The sequence below is a fragment of the Mesoplodon mirus genome (genome assembly GCF_964341445.2).
Source record: "Mesoplodon mirus genome assembly, chromosome: 9".
NCBI classification, from domain to species: Eukaryota; Metazoa; Chordata; class Mammalia; order Artiodactyla; family Ziphiidae; genus Mesoplodon; species Mesoplodon mirus.
In genome coordinates this window covers 103,205,874-103,228,734 of record NC_138985.1, presented here as the reverse complement: position 1 = coordinate 103,228,734, position 22,861 = coordinate 103,205,874, and the positions used below count along the sequence as shown (strand labels likewise).

The 22,861-nt window shown below is 40.9% G+C and overlaps 1 protein-coding gene across 1 annotated transcript; it reads right to left on the bottom strand.

Moving 5' to 3' along the window:
* Positions 1-257: 257 nt before the first annotated feature.
* WEE2 (WEE2 oocyte meiosis inhibiting kinase) lies at positions 258-22,684 on the bottom strand (the record flags this gene model as incomplete). The annotated part of the gene is made up of 11 exons (XM_082632250.1): positions 258-414; positions 2,050-2,192; positions 3,844-4,014; positions 4,784-4,869; positions 5,002-5,109; positions 5,775-5,921; positions 11,250-11,371; positions 12,937-13,109; positions 15,162-15,213; positions 17,204-17,400; positions 22,331-22,684. The coding sequence occupies 11 exons, from the start codon at positions 22,682-22,684 to the stop codon at positions 258-260; spliced, it is 1,710 nt and encodes a 569-aa protein (XP_082488376.1).
* Positions 22,685-22,861: the final 177 nt, after the last annotated feature.

Here is a 22,861-nt window from a genome sequence, read left to right as displayed (position 1 = left end):
AAGTGAATGAACTGTTGACAGGTGGTGTTAGGAATGTAGCAAGAGAGAAGAGAAATGGCTACCAATGATAATACCTACGACCATTGCTGCTAGGAAGTCTTGATAGCTGTAGGATCTTGGCTGAAAACGCTAAATTAGGAGTGGCTTTTGAAATCTTTGGGCACCCAAGTCTGTCAGTTTCTCCCTTTACAAGAGAAAGGTTGACACAGTCGGTATCTATTTTGGGGATAAAAGGAGAGTTGGTGTGAAAGGAGTTCTTACGGGGAAGACTGTCCCCAGGTGAAGCTTGAAGACTTGGCACTCTTTCCTCCCACCAGGCGTTTGGTGCTTCTTGATCCCGTGGGGGTCCCAGAGACCCCAGGGACACTGTGGCATTCCTTGGGGGACTGGGCCTGCTGGGCTTCTTTCAGTTCTCTGGAATTAACGAGGAAAAATGTACGCTACTTAGTTCTAAATTAGAGATAATATTTATGATCAAAACTGATATAGATATGGCATGGACATACATACACTACCAAATGTAAAATAGATGGCTAGTGGGAAGCAGCTGCATAGCACAGGGAGATCAGCTCGGTGCTTTGTGACCACCTAGAGGGGTGGGATAGGGAGGGTGGGAGGGAGATGCAAGAGGGAGGGGATATGGGGATATATGTATATGTATAGCTGGTTCACTTTGTTATAAAGCAGAAACTAACATACTATTGTAAAGCAATTATACTCCAATAAAGATGTTTTTTAAAAATTAAATTAAAAATTTTCTAAAAAGTGAAAAAAAACTGATATAGATTTTTCTTTTTATTTCAGTATTTATAGAAACAAGCCTGAACTATACACGGAATAGAAAATTAGCTCCTGTGATTATCTTAAAAAATGGCTACCTCACACGTGCCTCAACACACAGCAGGCTTGGCTTACTGAATTCTACTGATTGGGGCATAAACGGTCTTTAAAATTAAAGAAAAATAAGAGAACAACTCTAAAGGCTATATACAAAAGCTCCAGGGGTCCGCGAAGCGCAGCCCATGGGTCAAATCTGGCCTGCCACCTGTTTCTGTAAATAAAGTCTTACTGGAACTCAGCCATTCCCATTCATTTGTATATGGTCTATGGCCACTTTCACATCACTCCAGTAGAGCTGAGTCGTTGCAGCTAAGATTATATGGCCCACAAAGGGTGAAATACTATCTCGTTCTTACAGAAAAGTATGCCAACCCCTGGTCTAGACAATTTCAAAAAGCAAAAAAATATTGAGTTGCTTATTAGGAAGGATTACCTGACTAAAGGCTCAGTTAGAGCTTCCACAGCTCATTGCCAAGAAATCATTTGGGGGACTTTTCAAACTAATCATTTTAAGATGGGTTGTGCATCCAAAAGAAACTGGACCTCTAAGTTTATTCTAGACAAGGACCATTTTTCATCTGCTTTTATATTTTCAACAGTTCACAGTATGTAATAATTACTTTAAAATGCCTTCAGAACCGTGCTCAAACATCGCTTCCTGACCTTTATAATACCAAGCCCACCCTATCTAATTAATTAATTTGTTAAATGAAGGAATAGATTAATAAATAAATGCCTGCATGAATACAAGCTTACATGCATAAGTAATAGGACTGCTTCCTTTGGCTTGGAAAAATACTTCTTTCTCTAAACATTTGCCAAGACAGAATATGTGCCTGCCCCCAAGATTTAATGGATTTCTAATAGATATCTTCCCTCTTTAACTATGGTTATCTTATATCGGGTGATCATCCACCAGTTACTTTAAAACACTGGTCACTCAGAATCCTGCTAATTTTTCTTTACCAGTTGTATTTCCTTGTATTCATTTGCACTGACTGGAATTTTCTCTCTCAAGCCATCTAGTCATGGAGCATCCAGCCCCTTGTTACAAAGAGCCCCATGCTACTAGCCTCTTTGTGGGCAGGGGCCCCTGTGTCATACTGTTGGATTCCACTTGAATCCATAGAGAAGACACATCAGACCAGTCATGTCACTGTGAGTAGTACATAAATAGATTCTTTCTCAACTCCAGCGTCCAAAATCTACCTTTCCAGTGTGGCTGTCTTGAACTTTTCCAAGTTCAACTGCTGCTGAAGCTCTTCTGTTTTCCCCAGAGAGGGACAGAGAACTCGACTTTTGGCCAGAGCTGCTGCAGAAGGTCTCTCTGCTGGATCGGGGTGGATCATGTTCTGATGAGGTAGGACCAAAAAGGAGGAAATAGAACCTTCACTGTTGGGAAAATTCTCCCCACCCAAGCCAACTCCAACCCAGGTTCTGCTGGTGGATTTTGTGAAACTCGTTTCTCCTTTGTACAAAGGGAATAAATAAATGAAAACTTAGCTCCACCTGGGACAGGAATATCATCCTTATCTGGTAGCATCAGTCATCCATACCTTTGAGTTGTCCTTAAGTATCATATTTTAGAGCTGGATGAATGATGAACCAGCTTAATTGCCTTAATTTTAAGCAGGAAGAAACTGAGGTCCTGAGATAAAAAGTGGCTTGTCTAAGTTATTGACAGGACCAAGACTAAAACTCGGGTTACCCAACTCCTAGTTCAGCTCACTTTCTACCATAACGTGCTCATTTTTCACTTAAAATTAATTAAGGATATCCCACCATGACAGTATTCCTACAGCATTTATCTTCAGGTAGAGGATGTGTATAGCCTAAAATGACTGGAATACAGTAGAAAATACCTAATATATGGAAATTAGTAGTGTCGAATAATGAAGAAAACACTGACCTTTCCATTTGGGGAGCAACGTTCAGAGCCAGCTCCACCACTTATTATGTAGCCTTGAGCAAGTCACGTACCTTTGCTGAAACTCAGTCTCCCTTTCCTATATTTAGGATAGTGATATTCACCTTCTGGACTATTGTGAGAATTAAATGAATTAACATATGCATATTACCTAGCACAGGGACAGCATTGAGGTACTCAGAATCAACTAAATCTAAGAGCAATTTACACACAGAAATAGGTGATTAGACTATGAACCGAAGACCACTGTGAGGAAAGGTTTGTCTTCTTTCAGGAAAGCAGAAGTGAGGAAGGACAAGTTTGGAACTAAATTTGAAGTGTTCAGGTAAACTGTGAAACTCAAATTTAATCTCCAAGAGAGTAGATATTTCTAAGGCTATTTTAGGGATTCTAACCATTCCGGTTCCTTAAGCCATGAAGTAAGTCTTACATATACATTGCTTTTCTAGTATAATTCTAGTTTCTTGACAGTGTAGGTATTTTTGTACCTCTCTTTGTTTCAACATAATACCTTCCTTTCCTTGTCCCTTCACATACTCAGGTATCATTAAGGGCAAGGAACACATAGATTCCTAAATTAACATTATGCCTTTCTTCTGCTCAAATAACTAGTGGGATTGTCAGTTATCCATTAATAAAGTAACTTATATTTCCTCTATACACACAAAATTCAATTTTTTGAGTAATATCACTGTTACCATTGACTGTAGTTAAAACCCTGAAATAGGAGCCTAAGAGCAGGTTTGATTTTGGAATTAATCAATTATCAAAAGTGAAATACAAGTCAAGGAACTGCTCTGAGTCTTGGTTTCCTCATCTGCCCACCTCGCAGGGTTATTAGGAAAGGTAAATGAAAAATACACTAGGATTTTTAAACTACAACAAAAGGTTTTCATGATATGCTCTAAGTTTCCTAGAGAACCTTTCAGTCTGTCCTGTTTTTTCTGGGCTTTCTAGTCCTGCTTCCTTTCCCTTCTGTCGATGGCACCACCATTTCCCTTTTCTCACCTATTTGCCATTACATTTTTTAAAAAACAGACATTTCTGTCCTCTCTTCATTTCATTAGAGACGCCACCTTGAGTAGTTGGTGAAATCCTTTGGAGAGCTCCTGAGGAACGTCTGGAAGATTCCCCTCACGGATGTGATGCCACGCCGCACCATTGGTAGGTAATGACTCTGCTCCCGCGGCCACTGCAATGGTCAATCCCAAGGCAAATATGTCTGCTTTAGGAAGGTGCTGATAATTCTTCAAAACAGAAGACAGGAAGTTCGCCAGTTAGTTCGCCAAGTGAAGTGAGTCTAGACTAAAACACAACTGGTAAGAGAGATTCATTTGAATGCACATGAACTTAAACAGATGCAGTGGGCAAGGTTATAGCTGCTGTGGTTAGTGGTCTATCTCTAGGGAAGACAGGACACAGCACAAATCCACTTGATTAGCACTGCCCTGCCCCAAAGAGTCTGAGGCAGAATCTCAGCGCCATTTTGCTCTCTCAGGCTCAAAGAGGCTTGAAGCATAGATTGACTGATCACAGATAGGAAAGACTCCTCTTTTTCCCCCCTGATTATTATCCTGTAGAAAGTTATACCCTTTTCCTAGGCCAGACTCACAGACATCTTAGAAGGTGAGCAATAAGTGAAGGTCATTCCAATGACCAAAGCTGGAAGTGCAATCAAAAGGATAGTAGCATGATAAAGATGGGTTCGACCAATAATGGCTTCCTTCCTACTAGGAAATCCATAAATTTAAGAATTCTAAGAAGTATTAGAAACAGTAAAGGACCTTCACAAAAAATAGTAAAAATTTTGATTAATCCATGCTTGAGCCAGCTTTCCCCACGCTTTTTTTTTGCAAAAGTTTCTCTCCTATCTTTGGTCTCCATTCTGGATAGAAAAAGGATAATATAAATTTAAATTATAAATATATACTTTTCATTTCTTGCACTGTCAACGTTCATTTGAGACTCAAAATGTTCAATGGTTTATAAAATACCCTCCATTTCCCTAATCTATACCTCTTGCAAAATCTCATTAGCCAGGAAGCGACTATCTCCCTCTTCCACTTTGGGCTTGCTTATTGATGTCACATGACCCAAGTCACCTAAAAAAAGAAAAAAAGAAATAGAGTTCTTTAAAAGCATGTCTTTCTTAAAACTGGAATAAACGGAGTAGAATCGTCCACATAAATTTTATAGGATCATAGTATACCAATCAGGTTACAAGACAGACTCACCAATTTTATACATCACATTGGCAGAGAGAAACCAATCAGCTTCATTTTCAATCTCTTCTGGGACTACTGGAGAGTCACTTTGCATCTTATGACATATGAAGATGTTACCTGAAAAAATACAGAATTGTCGTTAAGTAATGAATCCTAAACCTTTTCACCCGAGATTCTTTTCTGTAAATAACATTTCAGCCACCCTCCTTTTCTGTGTGCATGTAACAAGGCTACCAAGGTTTCTTTTCTTCCATGGAATCTCTCACACTACTTCTGAACAGCTGAGTGATTGATAAAACCTATTTCAGGGAAACTTAAATCTCAGACATACTCCATCCTCTGAAGAGGCTGGTGGCCTCAAAACAAAGAAATAATCAAAACCACAAAATAGTAACCACATTTCCTCGCATTTCACATTAATGAGTGCCTAAACCATTCATTGCTGCTCACTTCGATCAGGGCTGAGTTAGGAAGAGAAGAGCATCAGCTGTAAAAAGTCAAGATGCAGCCAATATGCTGTCACTTATCTATGAGGTAAATTAAACACTTATTTTCATACTTTTGCTTCACTATCTGGGAGTCTTTCCTCTCTGTCCTCTAGGCCCAGGGGGGAAATGGCTAAAGCTCTTTAACTGAAATTTGGGCAGGGAAGGGGGAAAGGGGAACTGATGAAAGGGATTCTGCCAGCAAACAGCATCTTTGACACTTGATAGACACGCAGGCACAGATTCTGACAACAGTGGGGAAAGAACTAAATACCGCCGGAGGAGAGCTGTACTGACTAGGTTTGATGTCCAGGTGTGCCATGCCAGAGTTGTGGATGTACTTAAGCCCAAGGGAAATCTGTAGAAGGATGTCTTTGAGTTTGCACTCTTGGAAATGATTGCCAGACTTTGCGTTTTCAGATATAGCAGCTTGCAAGCTCCCACCTGGGAAAGAAAAACAGAGAGTAGCCCCGCAAAATGAGAGAAAAGGTATGAATCTTATAAACGAAAGCATAGTACGTATTCAATAAATTCCTCATGAGTGAACGCAGTCCAGCAAGTATAAACTGCTTCAGTGTGAGTTTGAAACATAAGATCTGCTCCCTGTCTATACCATAGACATATTGGAAAGAGGAATTAAGGGCCTTTAAAGAGGAAAAGAAAATGCCATATCCTAGGTATTCAATATGTGGCCCTATTGCTTTGAGTATGCCCCAACTAACATTTTAAAAGTTTTACCTAGTTATTAACCAGAAGGCCAATCATCCCTAGTCATGTAGCTACTATGATGTTGATGAATAATTCCATGTTGGTATCAAGCTAGTAATTATAGGCCATTAGTAATTTTAATGTAATTGGCTTCAAGTTTCATTCCATTAAAATATATATCATGAAATAAGAACATGTAATGATTGCTGATCCAAGGAAAATATAAAACCTCCATATACACCTAAACCCTATTTGAGCCACCATGTTTGTATATCAACTATTTATCATTGTTATCAATAAAAAGATAAGGCCCCGGCTCATCTGACTACCTGATCTTAGATGCCCCTATCCTAAGGTATTAGAATGCTTCTGAACCCTTTGTTTCATTAATTAGCATTTGTTGGCAGCCTCTTCAGTCAAATTAGAGACTCCTGGGACCCCCTTGTCAGAAAGCCCACAGCTCTACACTCCAAGTATGTATCAGAACAGGAGCATCTGAGATGGTAACTGTACTTTTAAGGAAATCGATATTTAAAGTATCTTTAAATTCAGTAAAACTGAATTTAAAGCTTGAGCTGCCATGTGAAAATAAGTTCAGAAAGGAGAATTCAGCCCCTTTCAGAAACACAAAAAGGGCTAAAGTAAAGGTTATTTTTTTTCCCCGGGAGTCTTCTTAGGAAAGAATTTATGGACTGTTAAAGACATTAATTAGAAAGGAAGATTAAGTAAAGAAACAGTGCGTTGTGCTTGTTAAACGTGCAGTCACCTCAATACCAAGTTTGCGGATAAGGTTATGAGCTGCGACAAAGCCCCCGGGTCCCCACTAGCCTGGGTGTTCCTTTAGGACAGGGCCCACAGCTCTTTCATCTTCACTGTGCCAAGGTCTGGCATGTAATAAGTATTTTCTGAACTGAATGTCTATTCTGGCAACAGAGGGAAAAGAAAGGCTGAGTCAAGGACCCTATGAAAGGTATGGAAAGAAAGAAGCATCCTGGGTAACTTAGGATGCACTTAATATGTTCCTTTAGATTATAAGCAGAGGTATTTCTAATCCCCTGAAGAGCTGCAGATAGTTAGTAAGGGTAACTAGACCAGTGTTAGCAGCACTTTTAGTTACTCAGAATCTCTACAGGTAATATTAAAGATAGCCAAGAGGTAATTAGAAGAGTAGGGGTTACTGGAAAGTAATCATTTATACGACTGTATTAGAATATCCTTATTTTGCTACAGCTAAAGCTGATTGTGTCCACACACTCTTATAGAAGAGCATAGTTAACTGTTCTTTACTAAATAGTATTAACAAGGAAGCGTGTGTTTATAGACATAGCAATACTGAATGACTGTAAACTTAAGTCCTCCTAATCTCACCCAGCTGCACTGGAGCCTTAGCTCTGTAACCCAAGGCTCCCCGCTGGAGTTGGCTCCTGCCAGCATGGTGCCCTAGGAGGAAACAGCCAGCTCCTGGCAGCTCTTTTCAAACCACCTTTGTGAGAGGAGTTGCTGAATTCCTTCCTTTAGATAAAATAAAGATACTCGCCCTACTTGGCAGGAAAAAAAAAAAAAAACTTAAGAAAAATATATCTATGTTTTCCTGTCTGCTCGTGAGGCCTAACTGATACCGAAACAAATAAATAGCAAATGCCTTCCAACAATGAAATGCAAAAAGCAGACCAACAATTCAACAGGATATTGTGTTCATACATTTGTATTCTCACAATCTTGATTTTAAGTTGCTACCAACAACACAAAGCATATTTTCCTGCTGGTAGAGTTGTTCCTTATTTGGTGGAAAAATATAACCAGTATTCATGGTGTTCCACAGAAGACACAGACTTCTGGATGTCACATCACTTGAGCAAGTATGAGAACCACCATTCTAGGGGAACATGCCCTGTAAAACTTCTGTGACAGAGATGTCAAAAGAAAATACTGCCTTTAGGGAGAGATTAATCATCCAGTCCTGAATTGGTTAGAATCCTGGTTGTTGCAGAATCAGCCTGCTACCAGAAAACCTTCAGATTTCTGAGGCTGGCCCAGAGGTGGCTTGTAGGGGATCTTGGCTAGGGTGGCAGAGAAGGAGGGAACTTTTGATTAGTTCAGGGTTCAGGAGGGACAGGAGGGGAAATCAGATGACTGTTAGCCTCTAATAGTTAAAATCTAAGTTATCAAAATCATCTAACTTATAATCAGAGTTAAAACCATAAGCATACATGTTCCAGCCGGACTGCTATGAGAGTAGGGGTGAGGGGTAAGGGTGGGCATGGGGAAACAGGGCATAAGGATGAAGAGGTGAGAAAGAGGGAGAGGATGCAGTGGGGAGGGAGTGGAAGGAATGAGGCACTGACTACTCTGCTACTTCACACATACTTTGGGCTTATTATCCTCTACTTAGAGCCATCAGGCAAAGTCTCAACATGGATTATCCTTAACTACAAACAAGGTATAAGGACATGCTTTATTTTCCATGATCAGTTCACATATGAAAGGTTCAATGTATGTGAATTACATTTTGCTAAATCACAGTCCCATTTTAATTGGCAAGTGTTGAGTGAAGTTGGTGAGCCTCCATGATGAACAAACAATGATTCCCCATAATCTATCCCATCTAGTCAGACTCACTGCCTGGCTTTCACAACCCACTGCAGTCTTCCCACCCTTTACCTTGCTGATCTTATTTCCTCCTGTAGGGTCACCTCAGGCCTGTTAGTCTCCTTACCATCTGCTAGGCCAGACCGGTTCCCAGCACGGTGCTCTTAGCCTGCCTGTTCCCCTAACTGAGTGGTCTTCCTTCTCCTTGCCTAAACTCTAGTAATCCTTCTGCAAGGTCTCATTCAAGTCTTACCTCCTTTATGAGATTTTCTGCGGATATGCTAATGACATGTATTATCAAGTTCTTACTCTGTATTGGGACTTGATATTGTGCTAGCATTTGACATATATTGTTGTTAATTTTCAAACTACTCCCTTAAGTAAATATTACTGTCTCTTTATTCATTGAGATTAAATAACATCCCAGTGATCCTACAACTACTATGGGACAGAACTGGATTTTTTTTGGGGGGGCGGTACGCAGGCCTCTCACTGTTGTGGCCTCTCCCGTTGCGGAGCACAGGCTCCGGACGCGCAGGCTCAGAGGCCATGGCTCACGGGCCCAGCCGCTCCGCGGCATGTGGGATCTTCCCAGACCAGGGCACGAACCCGTGTCCCCTGCATCGGCAGGCGGACTCCCAACCACTGCGCCACCAGGGAAGCCCCAGAGCTGGATTTTGAACCCAGGTCTGCCTGACTTTAAAGCCCAGGCCCATCCCACCACATGGCCTCTTGCTCACATTCATCCGCTCTGAATGCTTTGTATCCACAGTTGTACCATATGGCTTTGCATCAGATTGTCTCTTTTGTATTCATTTTAACAGAGCAGATGGAATAAAGCTCCTTGAAGATAAGGACTTACTTACCTTATCTCACGCTACAGTATTTCTCACCCTAGAGCTTAATACAGTGTTGAGCCTATAGAAGGTATTCAAATGTTGAAAAGAATTAGAAGGTGATTTGTAATAGATCACTTCATCTTATTCTTTTTGAAAATTTGAAACTTTTACATTGCCCCAGTTAAAATTTACATTGCCTGCAGGTTAAAATTAGTTGTGTTTCACTTTATTAATTTTTTAATTTAATATTCTCTTTGTTAGTAGCTGAATGTCATGGAAATAAAATCAATCTTCTTTATAGAGAGAGGGAAGAGAGAAAAAGAATAGGGAATCTCAGGTTATGATAAGAGGAAATTAAGAAGAGAAGATGATACGAAAGTCTCAACCTCTCAATCACAAGTATAAGGAAAGGGTCCATTTTTTAATCCCAAAGAAACTATTAGAAAAAGGGATTTGGGGTGAGCTTATTAAGAAAAAAAAACTCATGAAGTTCACAGGTAAGGCTATGAGAAAATCAGGCTATAAGGAAACAATAAGGGAAATGCCAAATCATTATTTTATAGGATATGTCTTCTATACCATTTTCTATGTTTTTAGCAACTCGTAATGTTATTTACTTACCTACTTATAAAATCAATCATGTATACGGTGATGAAGCTTTATCACTGATCACTGTCCTCAAAAGCCAGGCTGGACGTACATACTCAGGGCTATCCAGTGGTCATTAAACTTACCCAAAGACAGACTGTACTATTAAAGAAGCTCAGGGTGGGTGTATATGTTGGGGGGATGCCGTTATCCAATATTACTGCAGCTAAAATATGGATTGCAAAATATGGATGCATCCTAAAATGATGGCAAGCTTCTATTCAACTGGTAGCACTTTTCTACTTTACCACTGAACATTTTGATGAAAATGTATTTCCGAGAATAACAATACACAGCTACTGTTATGTCACCCCTTAATCATAGATTAAAATATTAATCATGGATTAGAAATATGTTAATCCAAAGGACCACTCTTATAATTTAAGTAGCCCAGAAAAAAAAGGTTTTACTGGTTACGGTGTATATATGGTCCTGAAGGACCTAGGAGAACATATCTGAAGTCACTAAGTTTCAGTCCCAGCACCCCACCCCATGCCCTTACTCTCCTGAGAATACTTAAAGCTCAAAGGTAAGAAGCAGCAAGAAACATGAACAATCCCCAAACACAGGAATCCACTTCAAAATTAATCCAAATTTGGCTATATAAGTTTACCATCCCTTCCCCAAAATCATAGGGACTATGGCTTACATCTTTTAGAATACCTAGTAAATGGTAAAAGGATGATTTACCATTCAAACCACCAGGGTGAAAGTTTTCTCTTTAAGTATTAAAGTGTGAAGGATGTGATAGCTTCTGTGTATCAGCTGTGCATCAGCTTTGAAAGAGATACATAACAGCATAAGCCTGAAATTCCTTTCCAGCTCAACTCATTTTCTCCAGCTCTCTGTTTCCAAACAAAACAGTAGTACAGACTTTTAGGTATGACTCTAATATACCTGCCATGAACTACAAGAAGGAGGTAAAGATTCTTTTCTGAGGACTTAAAAGTTCATCGCCCTCTCCAGAGATATTAGACCACGTACTTACCATTGCAGTATTCATTCTGGATGATCATGTGGTCATCTTCTGCCCAAGCAGAGTAGTAACGGACCACATGGGGGTGGTGCCCAAGCACCGCATGAGCATAAACTTCATGCATAGCCAAATTCCTAAGAGACGGAAAAGCACTGATAAAATTGCATCAAGATAATAGACATACAAATGTTTTTAAAAGACAAGCTATGAGGCATTATTAACAATGGCAGAACATTTACTGAGTGCTCACTGCTTGCTTACTATTTTATCACATTTAATGTTTGTAACGCCTCAGTATGATATAGTGGCAAGGATTAAGGCCTTAGAAAGTTAAGTGACTGACTCAAAGTCAAGCTGGTGATAGTAGATCTAAGACCAGAACCTTGGTTGTCCTGGACCAAAGTCCATGGTGTTTTGATTGAACATGACATATGTAGAGAGGAATCCTAGGTGGTTATTACCTCAGCAGCAGACCTGCTTTAATTCTTTTTTTTAAATAAACAAACTTATTTATATATTTTTTATTTATTTATGGCTGTGTTGGGTCTTCATTGCTGTGCACGGGCTTTCTTTAGTTGTGGTGAGCGGGGGCTACACTTTGTTGCAGTGTGCGGGCTTCTCATTGTCGTGGCTTCTCTCGTTGCGGAGCACACGCTCTAGGCGCGCAAGCTTCAGTAGTTGTGGCACGTGAGCTCAGTAGTTATGGCTTGTGGGCTCTAGAGCTCAGGCTCAGTAGTTGTGGTGCACAGGCTTAGTTGCTCTGCGGCATGTGGGATCTTCCCAGACCAGGGCTCGAACCCGCGTCCCTGCATTGGCAGGCAGATTCTTAACTACTGCGCCACCAGGGAAGCCCAGACCTGCTTTGATTCTTATTTTCACTGTATCACAATCTAAAAACCCTGATGGGCTTAAGAAGAAATGGACTTGATTGTGGATATTGTGATGGGCCCTCTACCTTCCCTATGAAGGCTAAACAATCATTATAGTCAATATTAAACTCAGCCAGTATGATGTAGTCACAGGGACAGTCTTGGGGGCAGATATTCATTATGCAATAGGAAATTCAACACAAAAAAAGCAAAATATAGTACTTGATCAATTTCATTATTCAAATGAAGAATTCCAAAGACTGATGTCAGATTCAGCATTTTAGTATTATATTCCCCAGAGTTCATAAAAAGCAATGGCTGAATCTGAAAATATTTGTTTTCCTTGTGGAAAGGAAGAACTTTTGAACATTTAGTTCTGGGAATGAAATTTAAATTTTTGTTAGTTTTTCCTTGCTTACAAGGAAGGAAACTTTGAAACTTGACTATTGAATTTATTATTAATGCAAAGTAGAGATAACCAGTGAGTTAATAATAACTTGGTAATATTTCTGATGAACTAAACAGGCACCAGAAGATCATTCCATAAATCTATTCGTTAAAAAAAAAACAGTAAGACCAGTAGTAAAAGCCACAAGAATTACAAAAAACAAAACAAAAACACAACATGATCCCAAATGCTCATGGTATATTTCAGGAAATAACTTATCTCTGATCTTGAAAATTCAGAAAGGTTATGAATGTGAGACAACTTTCAGAGGGTCAGGGTGGGGGTAGTGATTAAAAAAAGTAGCAAATGACATCAGTGCCCTGATTCAAAATGCTTTGACAAATCCAAGTGTGTATTTCTAGTACATTTTAAAGGTACTCACTCATCTGATGATCCTACCAAAGGTTTCGTGGAGCGTTTTATTGCATAAACACATCCATCCAGCCTCTTAATGCACTTGTAGACCGTACCAAATTCCCCAACCCCGATTTTTTCCACCTCCAAGAATTCTTTTTCATAGCGGGAAGCCATGTTGGTTTCTCGTAGAACACATCTCTGAAATATTTCAGTAAAAAAAATAATTCTCCCTAACATATTGTGAGAATAAAATTAAGGCATATTATTCCTAAATTTCTCTAAGTTTTCAAAAAGACTTTTGAGGCAAATCCATCAATATTCTTGGTGACAAACGCCTCTGCAACCCTGCCACAATTGCTGACTACCTTCTCTGTGTTCTTTATAACCTGTCATACAACTCTGTACTGACATTTCTCTTTGCTACAGTATTACATCTTTTTCTATACTATTTCCTCTGTCTGGCCATACTCTTCTTCCCTATATGTGCCTAGAGGGGACACCTCACTCACAGCCAGAGCTACTGTCCTTAGCTGAAGGAGTGGGTGGGCTCTTGGAGGAGGATGTTAAACAAAGAGAATACCTCTCTTTGACTCTTGTTTACTTGTCTCACACTCTGGCTGCTGATGTTTCATCTCAAGTTGAATAAACATACTGTGTTCAGTTTGCTTCCCAAAAAATCTTAGTCTGGAGAACAAAATTGTCAAATTGATTATTTCAGAATGTGTGCTCAGATATAGCAACCACTCCCACTACTGGCCAACCAGCAACATCACTCATTGCTCTGCTAGTAAATAACTCGAGCAAGTCACTGAACTCCTTTATCAGTTTTCTCATTTGTAAGATGAGGATCATAGCAACTATGCCTCAGGGTCCTGTCAAACATCACATGAGAATTATATATGTTACAAATATATATATATATATATATATATATATATATATATATATATAAAATTCTCAGTAAATGGTGGCTATGATGACAAAAATATCCAGAGATTTATATGAATCTCAATCCAAGCTGATTCGTCTCTGTGAACTCATTTTTTCCCAATATCCTCCTTAGCAAGAATTTTTGCCATCCAACTTTAAGTGCTTAAAATATCTTGACTCTTACTAGCTCTTCATTTTCAACATGCAGTCCCAGCCAGTCTTCATCAACAAGATCTATAATTTCCCTCGCCCTTAGCCAGTCTCAAGCTCTGTTTCCTCCAAGTCTGGATTTGCTAGAGCTACCAGCCCTCTCTCCATCTCCTCTAATAGGAAGATTGTTTTTGCAAAATGATGCTGTAGAATCAGACAAACCTAATTGTTTCCCATGAGGAACCCACACTTTTTTTTTTTTTACTATTTTATTTATTTATTTATTTTTTAAACATCTTTATTGGAGTATAGTTGCTTACAATGGTGTGTTAGTTTCTGCTTTATAACAAAGTGAATCAGTTAGGGACCCACACTTCTGATCAGAGGCCTGAAGGTGTGGGTAGTGCTTACCTGCTACCTTACCATCCTCATCTCAGACACCAAGTACCACCTTACCATCCATATCACTCCCTCCCCCTCCCCGACCCTCCCCCCTCCCACTTACATGCACTGAACATTATAATGTTATGAAAACATGCCTATGTTCAAGCATCTTAATGGCAATTTAATATTCCACTGACTTTATAATTTACTTGGTCATTCTTCTATTATTGGACATTCAGTACTCCCCCCCTTTTTTTTTTCGCTATTACAGTTAAGGCTGCAACAAACATCTCTGGTGGTAATATTTACAGCATGATTTTCTTAGTTTATATTATCAAATGAGGGCTACTAGATCAACATTATAAAAATCAATGGATACTGACACATTTAAGAGCTAAATTTTACATATAGACCTCTGGCTTTATGCCCTTTTTCTCTGTTTTGTCTTATTCATTTTTGGACCTTAAATATCTTGATTTTCCCTTCACTTCTTCTGGAGTATAGAATTTTCCCCCAGATCAAAGACAGTAGCAGTAGCCTTTAAGAATACTCCAAGGTAATGGTTCAGCAATATATTTGTTAGACACTGTCTGGTAAAGTAACAACTCGCTAAGAATATAGACCCTGATGAGAGCCCAGATAAATTTAGCCGCAAAACATATTTACTACAAGGTGTGTGGAGGGTTGGAGAGGAGAGAAGGGAGAAAGAGGGAGGCAGGGAGAAAGAAGGAGGCATCAGGATGAAATGACTGTGTCACGACAGCTGGACCAGAGAACTGTGCTCACCTTGGCAGGCAGCCCTTGTTCCACCTTGCCTTCTCCTGGACCAGCTTCCTCACTTGGAAAAAAAAAAAGTGATATCAGAGTACGATTAGCACTTATTGAGCCTAGTACTATGCTAGGTTTGGGGACTCTATAAGTAAATAAGACAATTACTTCCCCTCTTCAATCTATATTTGGGCACAGGGATAAACAGAAATTTTCAATGCAAGAACTTAGGACAGGATAAAAACAAGATATCAAGGGATACCATAGACAGCACCCAATTAATTATTTGAAGAGTAAAAGCCTTTCCCAAAAGAGAGGACATGTAAGCTAAGATTCCAAGAATGAGTAGGAACCAGCTAAAAGAAAAGAACAGGGTTTTAGGCAAATGGAACAAGGTATGCTGAGATGCGGATCAAGAGAGTGCACAGAACATATCTGAAACTCTAAGGGCTCTTCACCACTAGTATACATTTCCCCTGCAGCACCCGCCTCCCTTAGAACCCGGCCTGTCTTAGGTTCACAAGCCAACTGTAAGTATAGCAGAATGTGCTCTAATCCTGGCTAAGATGTTTTCAATTACTTTTCATTAAGCTAAGTCTCTGACGGACACCCTCTTTGGCATGAGCAGATGCATCCTGGATCTTTAAGCAAAATTTCAGTTTCTAGATCAGCTAGCTAGGTTCTTCTTCTGGACAAGTACAGGGTAGAAGTGGCAAGTGGAGGACATTACACTCGTGCAAATTAGGTGACACAGGACACTTGTGACTTACATTTAATACTACATTCTAATACTGTATAAAATAACAATGCCACGGTGAAAAAGAGGGGAAAATACCCTCTCAGAATCACTAAGTTATTGTACTAAAATGTCATCACTTTCAGGGCCAGGAATTCAAATCAGCAGTCTTTTCCTGCTGGCTTCAGTGAGAGGTGAAGCCATTTACTCTGAAGGTTTACAAAGAATCCTAAAGAGCTAAAAGCAGTGGAATAGTCAGTAGCAAGAATAGACCAGTGTGCTTGTGCTGAAGTCCTGTTTACTTAAGATCCAGAAAATAGTATTGAGAAAAACCTATTCTGGCTATAAGGCTGATTAATATGTAGTCATGGATTCCAAAAGAACACAGCATATTAACTGTTCTACAGGCTTTTAGATTGTTAGCTGTGCATTTATTTTGCTGAGTACATCTAAGCATAAATGACTGGCCTGTTGTAGAGGTGCTTCCATTCTATAAAAAAGCAGCATGGAGGATACAGTAGAGAAATGTCCCTGAGTAATCTGCACTCTCCTTATTTAGGTGATTTCTACCATTCAGTGGCCTTTGTGGAATAGTGCAGCTGGCTTTCCATTTATTAGCCCCTCCAAAAGCAGTACTCTCTTTTTCTCTTCAGCCAGCCTTCCATCACCTGCAGAGAAGTTCAAATCCTTGCTCTATGGCTCTCATCACCAGTCACACCACTAGACTCAAAACAGCAATACACTCTCTGGAACGGGAACTACACCTTCCCCAACTGCTGGATTCGTAGTAACCAGAGGGGAGCCCTTGAGTGCAGTTCCATAGCCCATTCAACTTCCTAATATAAGACAGATCTACTGCTTACTCTGCCCTGTTCTTTCAAAGAGAAGGCATTTTACGGTACACTTCAGAATGGAAAGGTATTACGATCTCTGTGACAAAGAAGGTTAAAGCCAGCACTGACATTTAGAAAGGAGGGAATATATATAAACATGATGTCGACTCATTCAGACAGACTTCTTGTTTATTCCTAATCTTTTTTTTTTTTTTTTTCAGTACGCGGGCCTCATCACTGTTGTGGCCGCTCCTGTTGCAGAGCACAGGCTCCGGATGCGCAGGCTCAGCGGCCATGGCTCACGGGCCCAGCCTCTCCGCGGCATGTGGGATCTTCCCGGACCAGGGCACGAACCCGCGTCCCCTGCATCGGCAGGCGGACTCTCAACCACTGCACCACCAGGGAAGCCCTAATCCTAATCTTTAACACTCCCCCTTCCACTTGGCAATAGTAAGATCAGTTCTCAAAAGTCATAGCAACAGGACACTTACAGGTCGCCTCGGGTTTTCCGCTTGCCGTTGGATTTAAGGAATTGTTTCCTATAGGACTCCGGAGTGAAGGGATTAATATTGATCAGAGCCAGTGAGGTCATCGCATCGGTGAAGGGACCAGGTGTGAGCTTCAGATGCTTAGAGCTTCGGGAGGGGAGCTTCCCTGTTGAAGAGATCCCCGGCTGGCTCACCTGGCCCTGAATGAGGATGACAAAAGACAAATCAGAACGGAGGTAATTTTAAAAAAATGGTTCTGTATCCGTTAGTTAATTAATATTTGAACCAAAGAAAGTTATGGCTGAAAGGGACCTTAGAGGGTATCTGGTTCACTGCAAACACTGTAACTGGTTCTCTTATGAAAAATACAGATTCCCAGTCTACCTCTAGATATTTTGATTCCTGGGATCAGCACAGCAATCTCTGCTTTTGTTAAGCTCCACCCTCTTCCCCTGGGCGATTCTGATAGTCAGCTATGAGACCACCAATTCTAGTCCTACCTCCAGCTTTTCAAAGATGACCTTTCAGCTTAAACAAATGAAAATGACTCTAGAAGACCTGGTGCTTATGTTCTCAGACTGTATAGTTAATTTCCCCTCAATTATTCATCCCAATATTTGTTTGGTACCTACTAAGTAGCAGATGCTGGGTTAGGTGCTGAAGGGTCCAGAGGTGAATTCTGGTTCTTAAGGAATGCACAGTCTGTTAATCAGCAGTTCATTGATGTTTCAGAAATAATCACTTTGTAAGGGAAAGATTTCCTAGACTATGTAAACATGGAAAAAGAAGTTTCCAAGTCCATTAAAAATGTAGCACAAATTGAGAAAAGTTCCAGGAAGTGGGGTAAGGAGACTGAAAAGTAATACTCTAAGCCCTTAAGATGCAAGGCTTTGCAGTGGCTACAACTAGCATACCAGTCAATAGGAAAATGTGCAGGGCTTACCACTCCAAGTGGGGTACAGTAAGAGAACATCGGCCTAAAACCTAACCAGAACTAAATCAAACGACATAGGGGAGAAATCAAAGACAAAGAATTCTGATGAGACGGCAGAATGCTATTATGACCTAAGTGCCAGGGGCCAGAGGAATAGCTGGTAATAGATCCTCAAGAGGACAGTAGTAGACACAGGGGCCATGATGTAACCTCACAGTGTAATCATTGCACTGTGAGGCCCTTTGGAAAAGAATTCTATTTTGATATTCTCTGCACATGACGTTTGAGTGTAGAAGCAGAAGCTAGATTACAATATGATTCAGTATATAAAAATGTAATTAAAGAATGTGAGGCTACAAAGAATGGATATTAAACTTACTAATGAATACTCATTATTAGATTAATGATAGAAACAGAAATAAATACTCATTAACTGACTGATAGAAGCAGAAATGAAGGAAGCTATAGAGTATACATAGTAGCCTAACATTTTTTTAAGTGAAGAAAAATTGACACAGTCAAGAGTTTTGCCGAGGGTTTTACATATGTCTTAGAGTTCAGAGGGTCAACAGCCCTGGGGATATTATCAGACAAAGCCATTCAATGACAAACAGTTTTCCCATAAGTTTATTGTAAGGGTTGAGTATTGGTTCAAAAGAAATAAACTTATACTATATGACATTTCTCAGTTGTCAATGTGATTCAGGAAATGAATTTAGAATTATAGTAAATCATTTTCTGAAACAATTCTTTTTGTGATGCTGATTATCATATGGAAAATAAAATGCATCTGTCACATATGAAACAGTGGGGCATCCACACCTGGGACGCTGCACATAGTTCCAGTTGCTACCGTTCAAGGACAACAAAAAGGCCTAGAAACTTTTCAGATAAAAGTAAGGAAAAGTATTCCTATCAAGGAAGACTATGAGAATTCCTAGTCTGGAAATATGAGGGCTGATAGATTTTGTGAACTCCACTTACAATATAGCAAATATATTATGTTAATATGGACTTTATTGCCAAAATGATAGAATTATGAGTAATCCTTTTGAAATCTAAAAGAACACAGCTTGCAACAAGATTTATGAAAGTGAGTTCTGCCTAGAAGTAGACTGAAAATTTCTGGAAAGATGACCAGGTTGAGAGTATAAACGTGTTGCAGAGAGTGTAGCTAATTCTATATAAGTAACAGCTCTTACTACAGATGATTAAGAGAAAGGAAATTTGGGGAATAGCTCCTTGACTTCTGAAGATGGTGAGAGGAGAAGGAGGCAACCTCCCACTAAGACACAACATCACAGGGACTGGGAAAGACTTTAAAGGCCCAGTTGGTATAATTAGTTCCCTGATGCTTGAATCCCTGGTACAGTGTTTTTCTACCAAGTGGTCATCAAATAGCGTTGAATGCATTTAGCCCCAGGGACCTTACTGCCTCCTAAGGAAGCTCTTCTATCTCTAGATAATTCTGCTAGGAAGTCCTTATGGGGACCTGAAGTTGTTTCCCATGATTTCTGGTCCTATCCCTCGGGCAAGGCTGAACTAAGCCAATCCTCCTTTCCTCTGCATCCCTATCTTTAGCACAACATTATGAATTATCATCCCCCTGGCCTCTCTCCTCTGACCTTGATCCAAACTATATTTTTCGTAAAGTGTGTACTTTCCCAGTTGCATTTCAAGTTTCCCTCCCAAATGTTGTTTTCTTTCTGTCCCTCAAATCTTGGCATTCTAGGGTCCCTAGCTTGGACCCCTCCTCTTCTTACTCTGGCACACAGACTATGTAAACTTATACACACCCATGGCTTCAACAACTTCCTAAATGCTGATGATATCCAAATATAGATCTCCAACTTAGGTGGTTTTCCTGCATTGCAGAACCACTTATCCAACGATTTACACCACATCTCTTTCTCCAAACCTGTACATCCTCTAAGGTGACCTACCTTGATTCAAGGTACCATCGACTCTGTCAAACAAGCAGGAAGCCTCACAACACCCTAGGTCCCTGCTTTTCCCTCAACCCCTCCATCAAGTCAGTTAGCAATTCCTAAGCATCTCTCAACTTATCACTGTCCACCACTATCCAAGTTCAGGCCCTTCTTTTTTCTCACTAGATCTATTATGAATACTGCCCTGCCCCCAGGGTCTCTCCCACTCCATTCCATCCCTCACATGAAGGTCATGATTTTTCAAAACTGCCTCTGACCAAAACCATTTAATGGCTCTCTCAACACTTTCAGGATAAAATCTCAGTGTAGCTGCTACCTACCTACTCTGGGCTCACTGCCAGACCCCTGCCACTCTGAATAACAAGCGGTTTTCCAGGTGTAGCGGGATCTTTCCCCTCCACAGCTCGGTAGATGCTTTTCCCTCAGCCTCGAGCTCTCACTCCCTTCTTTTCCTGGCAAACTGCGACTCACCCTGTAAGACGGCTCTCAAACATTACTTTCTCTGGAAAGGTGTCCTGGATATCTCAAAACTTAATTCCCCACTATTTCTCATCACGCTCTACAAGTCCTCTAGCATACCTGATCTGAACTTTACTTACCGTTGTTGTTTACCTTTATTCATACTTTTTGAGGTAGTGAAGGGTTTGCCAGCAGAAGGTCTGCTAACATATCAAGGTGTTCAGTTAAGTTTTCAATGAGTGGATGAAATGCACATACTGTGCGTGTCCCCTTGCCTGCTTACTCTTGCTCTGAACTACATGCTCCTAGCCCACTCTCCCCATAATTTCCATGTATTAAAACCATACCAACTTTCATTGCCCTTCATATGCCTCCTTCACCTTCATTTCTTTCCTGACTACCCACTGAGAAGCGGTCCACCCAGAGAACTCTGACCACTCTTGAATCACCTATCACATAGTATCCGTAGGCACATCTCCCCTGCCAGAGACTGCCTCATGCTCCCAGCCCACAGTGGGTTCTCAGAAAATTAATGGTTAATTGATTGGTTATTGGGACCATTGAAAAACCCACAGACAGACGCATGAGCCTATTGAAGTAGTTTGTCTACCATTCAAACAAGAAGCTTAGTATTTGCTGGTAGTTGTGGTACCCATACTCAGCAGGTACCAAAGAGACCTGCTGGCAGTGACTGTGCTGCCAGAAGCACAGATGTAATAACATGAAGATTTAAGCACCTCAAGCTGAGCCAGCAGGAAGCAGAGCTGATTCCAGGCCTAAAGCTCACACACCACGGCACCAGTCTATTAGAGGTAACCCTGCCCCAGTCCTGGCTTTAATAACATGAATGATATAATAGGAGATCAATCACAGCAAGGATAAAGGAATCGGCTTACTTGGGACCTTTACCTATTTGCCATCCTCAGCTTATAAAGGAGTATCAACAAGTTACCTCTTTGTTCACATATAAGAGCCTGTACCTCACTAGACCAAGGAAGGGAGAGGACTTCTTTCTGGAAAGAGCAGCAGCAAAGAGATAAAAAATATGTTAAATAGTGAATGTGAACATCCTTATATTAGGAAATATTAGTAAATAATCACAGAAAAATAGAGCCAGTTGGCATAATGGCAAGAAAAGTAGACCAAGCCCCAAAGATCATGTTTCTCAGTCCTTTCTCTGCCGTTGGCTGAGCTACAGGCCACTTTCTCTCCTGAGACCTTGGTTTTCTCATAGGTAGAGTACCGGTCAGGCTGTAGATCTCAATATTTTTTCCAGTTCCAATATTCTTTCACTAGGAACTTTTTCCCCACCCAAGATTTATCTGTGGCCTACACCAATGGTTTTAAGAAAACAGCTGGGGGGCTTCCCTGGTGGCACAGTGGTTGAGAGTCCACCTGCGGATGCAGGGGACGTGGGTTCGTGCCCCGGTTGGGGAAAATCCCACATGCTGCGGAGCAGCTGGGCCCATGAGCCATGGCCACTGAGCCGGCGCGTCCGGAGCCTGTGCTCCGCAACGGGAGAGGCCACAACAGTGAGAGGCCTGCGTACCGCAAAAAAAAAAAAAAAAAAAAAAAAAGACAGCTGGCAAGACACTTAATTCTGTTTCCTGGTAACTTTAAACTCTTCTTCATTTTCACCAGGAAATACATAACTGAAGATAAATAGATACAGCCTGTGAAACAGATCTGTCACACATACATAGGACTGGGCCCTCATTCTCTGTCCGCCGAACTGAAGGAACACAGACCTCAGCGGCCCGGCTCCCTCCTCCCCAACGATGGACTTACTTTGGGAGTGAAGGGGCCCTCGCAGCGTGGCGGCTTGCCCTTGTCTGGCGGGGCTGGGGTTTCAGGACGTGTGAGAGAGTGTGACACTGGCGTTCTCAGACCCTGACCTGGACTCGCTTGGTCTTTTTCCTGAAATGTGTTGAGGTCACCTACGTTACTAAGGGGAGTTCTGAGAGGCGTACGCTGTGCCTCCTGAGCAAGTCCTGAATCCTGAACTGCAGACTTCTCTGGGGTTTGGCTCTGGGCCTCCTCGCTCTCTGGTGCTTCCTTCTGCTCTTCATTCTCGTGCTCTTCCTCACAAGAGGAAAAGTTTAATTTCTGCTTCAGTTCTTTGTCCTCAGCGTTGTCACCCATCTCAGCCAAAGAGCTTTGCAACCTAGCCAAGAAGGCCTCTCAGCAGAAAACACTACAGAGCTGCAGAAATGAGGAGAAAAGAAAGTAACCTGGCAAGTTCCCTAACTCCAGCCCGGCCTTCCTTCTACCAACTAACAGCTACATGGAGACACACCACTGGTTTACTCACTTAAGTAC